At 44.6% G+C, this 8,845-nt stretch overlaps 1 protein-coding gene across 10 annotated transcripts in view; it reads left to right on the forward strand.

Annotated features, from left to right (window-relative positions):
- PRICKLE2 (prickle planar cell polarity protein 2) overlaps window positions 1–8,584 on the forward strand; it is a 305,604-nt gene extending 297,020 nt beyond the window's left edge. For all 10 annotated transcript variants that reach the window (XM_044754525.2, XM_014859291.3, XM_070492429.1 and 7 more), the window contains one exon: window positions 6,959–8,584. In XM_044754525.2, the coding sequence (XP_044610460.2) occupies window positions 6,959–7,833 (875 nt within the window). In that variant the 3' untranslated portion in view covers window positions 7,834–8,584. The remainder of the gene's footprint in view (window positions 1–6,958) is intronic.
- The last annotated feature ends 261 nt before the right edge of the window (window positions 8,585–8,845 follow it).

An 8,845-nucleotide genomic window follows, 5' to 3' on the forward strand; every position in this document is an offset into this window, starting at 1 on the left:
GAAAATACGCAAATGAATAGATGTAGTTGTGTTCCAATAAAACTTTATTTACAAAACAAGCAGTGAGCTGGATGTGGCCTACGGGCTGTAGTTTGCAAACCCCTATTCTAAACAATTCCTATTCATATCTCTACTTCAGGAAAAAAAAAAGTCATATAGGGAAAACCTTACTGAAAGGGAGCTAAATCGTCAGTATGAGTTGTAGCTGTCTAGAGGGCAAAGGTGAGGAGATATTATTGCCTTTACTGCACAGAAATGTGAAATGTGAATAATGCATCTTTTAAGTTGGCAGAAACACAACTCTCTGTCTTCCTATGCCATTTTTTTTTTTTTGGTGAGGAGGAATAGGACTAGAGAGGGCAATAAATAAGGAACAGAAAGATGTACCAAAAGGGCTGCCATTACATTGAAGTCTGCATTTTCTTCTCTGTGGACTTGAACACATACCTTCTGCTCTCAGAATAAATGGGGGGATGGGGAGCACAGCAAAGATTGCCTTTCTCTTCCATCAGACCCAGAGCATTCTTTGAAGGTGTTGATTTTTCCCGCCGTCACTGGCTTCTGCGAGATCTCCTATTTGCAGTGGGGGGCCATCTCTCAGACAAATGCTGGTGTTGCTTCAGGCACCCTGGCTGGACCTTCATGTTGACAGTTTAACCACAGAGAACCGCAGGCTAATTTCCATAGTGACCTCTCCTTGTTCGGGCAAGGCCTACAGGTCCTGAGGGAGACCTGCACCCCTGTGGTTTGTGGACATTTGTGTAGCTCCTGGCCACACCGACCCCTGGAATAAGGATAAATCAAGGCCTTTAACTCCAGAGGCACCATCTAGCACCTCTCCCAAAGTCTGCATGATTTGGAGAGAAAACAACCCTCTCTGTCTTTTAATAAGACAGAGTTCCACTGGAGAGGAAAACGACCCGGCACCTATGTCTCGTGCTCTCGGGTGGGGGTCTTCTGCCAGGTTCTCCAGAATGTGTTGGGGCGTTGATAATGCCAGTGTCAACTGTGGGGTCAGGCTTCAGCCAGAGCTCTCTGGAGAACTGAGTTTGCAGTGTCCACCTCCACCACCACACCCGTGCTCCTGCATGCACAGTGTGGCTTGGGCACCAAGAAAAGAAAAGCACATTGATTGCAAGAGAGCAGAGTGACATTTGGAGCCCTAATTGGTTGGACTATATTGATTTGCAGTGGGTTTTTTGTTTTGTTTTGATTTTTGGTGAGGAGAGATTAGTCCTGAGCTAACATCTGTTGCCAATCTTCTTCTTTTTTTTTTTTCCCCTCCCCAAAGCCCCAGTACATAGTTGTATATCCTAGTTTTAGGTCCTTCTGGCTCTGCTGTGGGGGACACCACCACAGCATGGCCTGATAAGCAGTGTGTAGGTCTGCACCCAGGATCCAAACCAGCAAACCCCAGACCGCCAAAGCAGAGCACGTGAACTTAACTACTGGGCCATGGCGCTGGCCCTCCGATTTGCAGTGTTTTGACACTGAGTCTCATGCTGCCCAGACAAATGGAGTGAAGTGTTGAATTCATCTGTGTAGAGAAGTAATCCCCAGCTGCGCTTCAGAAGCACAAATTATTTTCACAGTGAACATCGCTGTGTGGCTGGCCCTGTGTGGGCTTTGTTTCTTGGATTCATTCATTCATGTAATCATACATTCACCAAGTATTTACTTGCTTTTACTGTTGGCTGGGTGTGAAATTCTTGGGGTGTGTGTTCTTTCACTGGGCACTTTTAGGCCTTGCTTACTTTCTTCCAGCATATGGAATACCAGCTCCTGATAGAGGCTAGCACACAGGAAAAGTACATTTTTTAATTAAAAAGGAAAATGTTTACATTGTTCCTCATCAAATCATCACTACAGCTTTTGAATTCAGATAATGTTGATACGCCCGTTTTACAGATGCATCTCAAGAGGTTCAAAAATTGCCCCAAGTCAGGAAGTGGCTCTCCAGTTCTGCTCCTGGTTGGAGAGGGAGGGAGAGGTTCTCAAGTTGAGGTCTGAGCTGGGATAGTACAGTTCCATCTTGGGGACATGGAAGCTGCTAATTTAAACGGATCTCCAGAGCTGCGATTAATAAAGCAAAACATTTTTTGCAGATCGAGGAGCTAATTATAAGCCTTGCAGTCTTCAACTTTAAAGTTGGAGAAGCCCCGCATGGTGGGCCTTATAATGAAAGACCAGAGACAGTGAGATTGACAGATGTGACCGTGGTATTTCTGTTCCTGATGGTTGGCATCCCACCCATCAGAATTAGTCAGTTGTCCTTTAAGTCATGGTCCACGCCAGGTCAGAGGGTGGTTGCTTTTTCCTAGCTGTGGGCAGTGTGAGGATTCATTCACCTTAATTCCACAAATATTTAGTGAGTACCAACGAGGCAGTATTAGTTCTGGGAGACTGCAGTGGACAGAAGCACAAGACCATTGCTCCCACAGGACATCTGTTCAGCTACAAACTTACATATGAACTTAAGAAAATAAGTCTGGAAACCTTAGAAGTCAAGGCTACAAAGTGACTGGTTGGTGGAGGGACATTTTGCTACTTTGGAAAGAGCAATCAGGGCAGGCATCACTGAAGAAGTGACATTTATGTGAGGGTCTTAAAGATAGAAAGAAGTCAGCAGTGCAAAGGAGAAAGTTTTCCAAAGGGGGCTGGAACAGGCTGGCTGCTGTGTTGTGGAGGAGGAAGAATGTAAGCAGCTGAAGCAGAGCAAACTAGGAGGACCATTTAGCTGATGTTTTTGGAGCGACCAGAGGGCCTTGAGGTCTGCACAAGGACTCTGGATTTTGCCAATAATGAAATTAACCACAGAGCCACCCTGTTTGGAGGCAAGTGCATAATTATGACTCATCTGTGGGCAACATTGGCCATTCTGTTCATGCCCTGCATGCAAGAAGACCCTGGAGAAAAGTCTGAGTTAGTAAGTAAGAAGATAAACATTTCTCCTGTCTAGAGTGAGCAGGTAGCATTTCCAGTCCCACCCACACATCCCCTGGGGAAGAGCTGATGCTTTGGTAAAACCGATCATAGACCCTGGACTTGAGCCACAGGCCCTCCTGTTCCTGCCAGAGCACTTTGTTTTTCGCAGAGGGTGGTTAAGAGTATCCTGAAATTCCCCAGGATGCGGAAGCACAATAGTGTGAGAAAGCAAGATCACCTCCCAGCAGGACTGAAGCTGCCCGTCTTCATGTTTACCTCCTCGTTGAAATAGGAACTGTTTCCACGCAGAACGTTCTCAGAAATGCCTGACTTGTGGGCTTATAAAGGACAGGTTCAGACCTTGTGTCTGGGAATTTACAGTATTTGCTAGATTATTTATGCTGACCCTAATTCCATCGAGGGCATGAGTAGAAAGCCCGGGAGAGATCCTCGCGCCCGCCTAGATGTAATGCTTTTGTTTCTACACATGATTTTTGAAGATTTTTTTCCTTCCTTACTAGAGTTCCTCTGCTCACACTCCTCATTCATCATCTTAGGTTGCCCTCCTCTCCTCTGCGCCTGCGGATTGGGGAGGCTCTGGAAGTGATTAGGTTGTTGTAAATCAGCTTTTATGATGTGTACGTTGGAGGGCAGTAGCGGAGAGAGCACGGGTTGGAGGACTCAACTCCTTCTGCCCTGCAATTGTTTGTTGTTTTTATTAATTTTTAAAATATGAAATTTAAAAAAATATGACTGGAAAGTATGATGTTTGGCAGAATCATTTCTCCCTAGGCATATCCAACATTTAAATTTGGCTCTTTAATAAGAACATTGCTTTATTTTTACACCGTTTTATTGAAGTGTAACTTACATAAGGGAAAGCAAATACTAAAACTACACCTCCAGGAACTTTTACATAGCTGTATCCTTTTATAACTAGCACCCAGATCTCGAGAGAGACCATTTCCAGCACCCTAGGGGTTTCCCTTATGCCCCCTTCCACTCTCCTGACCTTAGCCTGTTCTTGAACTTCGTAGAAATGGAATCATACAGCACATATTCTCTTGTGTCTCTCAGCATTTTCTGTGAGATTCGTCCGTGTTGTTGGGCGTAGTTACTCATTCTCATTGATGTGTAGTATTCCATTATATCATGAGTTCGCAACTGTAGCATTATTAATGTTTGGGGCTGGATGCTTCTTTGTTGTGGGGCTGTCCTGTGCATTGTAGGATGTTTAGCAGCGTCTCTGGCCTCCCTTACTAGATGCTAATAGTATGATGCACATGCACACATACACACATACCCCCCATAGTTTCCCCTAGAATTGAAAACCATTGCATCATATACATATACCACAATTTTAAGAAACTTTTTTCAATAATAAATAATAATAAAATAATTTCAAACTTACTGAAAAGTTGCGAAAATGGAACAAACAGCATTCATAATGTACTCTTCATGGAGTCTCACCTATTGTCAACATTTTACCCCATTTGCTTTGTCATTTGCTCTCTCTTATTCACAAATATACACACACACGCGATTTATGTCTGAACCATATGAGAGCAAGTTGCATCCATCTTGTCTATTTATCACCACATACTTCCCTGTATATTTCCCAAGAATAAGGATTTTCTCCAACTTTATCATAATTATCAATTAACTACAGTAAATTTAGTGTAACACTTTTATCTATTGCCCATGTCCCAGTTTTTGTCATTGATCAACAGTTATCTTCTATAGCCGTTATTTTCCCTACAGAGCGGGTTCCAGTCCAGGACCACGTATTGTATATAGTTGCCGTGTTTCCTTGGTATCTTTCAGTCTAGAACATTCCCTCAGCTTTTCTTTTTTTTGTCTTTTATGATACTGATTTGTTTTTTAAGAATACAGCCCCTTTTTATCTTAATAGAACATTCCTCGTTTTGGGGTTTGTCTAATCTTTCCTCCTGAATGCATTTAAGATACGTACTCTTGGCTGGAAGACTGCTAAGCGATGGTGCATCCTTCTTAGAACATCTTATCTAGAGGCACATGATGTCCAGTTGCACCTCATCAGTGATGTTAAGTTTGATCTCCTGGTCAGAGTGTTGTCTGATTCCTCCACTGTATAGTTACTAAATTTTCCCTTACAGCTAATAAGCAATATGTGGGGAAACATTTAACACCACACAAATATCCTGTCCCCCATCAAATTTCACCCCCTTACTTTAGCATACTTTGACCCTTGCATGAACCAATCTTTACCTATGATGGTGACAAAATGATGATCTTCCAAACCCAGCACTCCTTCTGTATGCACTCATTCTGCTGAATACAAGAGCCCAGTCTTTTCCCCCATTTATTTACTGATGTTTTTGTCTGTTATCAGTATGGACTCATGAATTCCTGTTTTATCCAATGGTTTATGAGTCATTACTGTTTTAAATATTTTAATGCTTAAATTGCTCAGATTTGGCTTGTGGGAGCCCCTTCAAGTTGGGCTCTGTGTTCTTCTGGCAAACTCCCATCATTTTTCATTTCTAACACTTCCTTATTTTTTGGCATCACAAGATGTTCCAGGCTCATCTTTTACCTTCCCCTCTCCTGTCCTGGAATCAGTCATTTCTCCAAAGCATCCTAGTTCCTTTTAATGGGGAATGGTAGAAAATACCACAAATTTATTTACCCTTTTTCCTGTTGGTTGACATTTGAGTTGTTTCTAGTTCTGTGCTGCTATAAAGAAAGATTCTCTAAATACCCTTGTACTTTTTTTGGACCTATAAACTGACTTTTGTTGGGTATATAACCAAGAGTAGTGATGGAAGGTTATAGACTCTCCATTCTGGTTCTCTACCCAACAGTAATGAGTACATAAGTCCACAAACAGTGGACACAGATAGTCAAATCGGCTTTGTTCATAATTTGTATATATGTATATTAGCTTTAGTAGATATTGTGAAGCATCAGTTTTCCAAAGTGCTCATAACACTGCTTTAGTTTTGTCAAGGGAGGAGAAGTCGCTGGCCTCAGTAGGTGGGGAGGAATAGTCAGTGGCAGGGGGCATAATGGGCCATTGCAACCCAAAGATATGTTGTCTGTGACCAGAAATGGCAAAATCGCTGATCTTTTCAGTGGATGATGAGTGGAAAAGGCTGCGATTTTACCACCTGGTCCATTCTTAGGCTTCTCTTTGGAGAGTGCTGCTTTAAGATGAGCAAAATGGAAGTTACTGAAGTCAAGAATCCCCCACTGTCCTCAAAATGGTTTTCATTCTCAGTGATGCCAGCACTTAGGGAATGCAGACCCATTGCTGGGGCACTCGCTGTTAACATTCGAGTCACTGCTTTGTTTACAAAGTGCCTCCCCAGGGGAAGGAGGATGCCCCAGGGTCCCAATCACAGCATCTGGCTGTTAGGGGCCCATTGAGAACCCTAGAGCAGTCATTTACTAAACAGCCTGAGAGGTAAATATCCTGTATATACCCCGGGAGTCACTTAGGGTCACACATTTGAGATAGGGGGCTTAGGGACAGCAGGCAGAGCAGGAAATTGCTGGAAGCTAACAGAGAAGTGAACTAGCCCAGTAAAATGGGACTAGCTTCTAGGCTCAGTGTTGCTGGGAAATGCTTGGGTATGGCCCAGCCTCTATAGCTTAAAGTTTCCTTACGCAAAATATCTGTCCTCCATACTTACAGGGCCTCATTAGAATCAGAGGTAACTGAAGCACTTGGTAAAGCGAAATTCTAAACAGAGGAAAGGTCACGTGTAAGATACACCGTGGGCTGTTAGTAATTTCAATGAGCCTTTGAAAAAATTAACTAGTAAAATGCATCTCTGTGTATGCATTTAACCAGGTGCCCTGTCTAGGTGGACACTGCCCACTGTGGGGTGGGGAGAGCCCTCCCACACACTTGCTGAGAGAGCCTTTGTGCACACAACTGCACAACCTCATGCAGTGACCCTGGATAAATGACAGTTCAGATGACCAGCAGTGACCCCCAATGCCACACATTTGTGTTAACCTCCACGGTCCTCTCCTCTCTCTCCCCCAGGCCTCTCTGCCGATTGTGGCGCCAAGCGCCAGGAGCATCTCTCCCGGTTTTCCATGCCTGACCTCAGCAAAGACTCTGGAATGAATGTCTCTGAGAAGCTGAGCAACATGGGCACGCTTAACTCGTCCATGCAGTTCCGGAGCGCAGAGTCAGTTCGCAGCCTGCTCTCTGCCCAGCAGTACCAGGAGATGGAGGGGAACCTCCACCAGCTCGGCAACCCCATTGGGTACAGAGACCTGCAGTCCCACGGAAGGATGCATCAGAGCTTTGATTTTGACGGGGGGATAGCGGGCAGCAAGCTGCCAGGGCAGGAGGGTGTGAGGATCCAGCCCATGAGCGAACGCACGCGGAGAAGAGCTACTTCGCGCGACGACAACCGCCGCTTCCGACCTCACCGGTCCAGGCGTTCCCGACGTTCTCGCTCGGACAACGCCCTTCACCTGGCCAGCGAACGCGAGGCCATGTCTCGGTTAAAAGAAAGGCCCCCACTAAGAGCCAGGGAGGACTATGACCAATTCATGCGCCAGCGGAGCTTCCAGGAGAGCCTTGGCCAGGGGTCCCGGAGGGACCTGTACGGCCAGTGCCCGAGGACTGTGTCGGACTTGGCTTTGCAGAATGCCTTTGGGGAGCGATGGGGACCCTACTTCACCGAGTATGATTGGTGTTCCACCTGCTCCTCCTCCTCTGAGTCTGACAACGAGGGCTATTTCCTAGGAGAACCAATCCCTCAGCCTGCCCGCCTGCGATATGTCACTAGCGATGAGCTGCTACACAAATACAGCTCTTACGGCCTCCCCAAGTCTTCCACGTTAGGTGGCAGGGGACAGTTGCACAGCAGGAAGAGACAAAAGAGCAAAAACTGTATCATTTCTTAATCTGATTGGGGTCGGGGGATGGGGGAAGATGGGAGCTAAGAATGTAGATTCAGAACACTTGCACTGTTTTAGATGTTAAAGCGCTTTTGGGGGTGGTTACTGGAGAAGAGGGAAGTGCTCTCAGTCGATGGAGGCAAGGTTACAGATTGACTCAATAGCTAGTCACAGTTCTTGGCATGTTGAATATTATTTGCACATTTCACTTTGGAAACACGATAGACTCTAGGGCAGCCTGGATGGGTCACCTCCTTGCTGTCAGCCTGTGCTGAGTTACCACTCGCAAGATGGCAAATTGTTTCCCGCTTGCTTATATCCTCTCTGGTTCTCTTACTTTTAGGACCCTTTTTCCAGTAAGTAATTTGTTTATTAGCCAGGACCCAACACTAAGTTATTTACATGTCCATTGTAAATGCTATGTAAATGAGAGTTCTGATAAAATATTTTTGTATTTTGTAATATCAAAGGAATTTCTATATCGTAGGACTCAGTGGAGACTTGCATGCGCATCCAGCGTTGTCTTTGAGTAGTATTCGAAGGTGGTCCAGGATCACCTTTTTTTTTTTTCTTTTTTCTATACAAATTTGTTACATGTCAGTGAGACCTTTTTCAAAGGAGTTTATTCAATTTGGCTTTTTGTGGCTGAAAAAAAAATTAACTATTATACCCAAAGCATTTTATGCTCCATTCCATCTTCGGGAGCTGTCCTCAAGTCCACTCCTACCCTCAGTAGAATCTATTCTCTACAAAGTGATAGTAACTTTTTTTTAATTGCAAACGTAACTTTGCCAATTAGAGAAACCAACCAGTGTCAGTAAAGTGCTGTGAGAAATGCCATCCCCGCTGGGAACATTGAAGTTGCTTACTATTGATCTATCCCTTGGGGAAAATAAAAGTGACTGTGAGTGGTGCCGTTGTGTGATGTCAGCATGACGTTGTTTTGAATGTGGCATTCTTTTCTGGTGCTCATGTTTCCTGGATTGTATTATCTGCTTTCCTTTACCAAGGCAGACGG

Source organism: Equus asinus, chromosome 21, assembly GCF_041296235.1.
Source record: "Equus asinus isolate D_3611 breed Donkey chromosome 21, EquAss-T2T_v2, whole genome shotgun sequence".
NCBI lineage: Eukaryota > Metazoa > Chordata > Mammalia > Perissodactyla > Equidae > Equus > Equus asinus.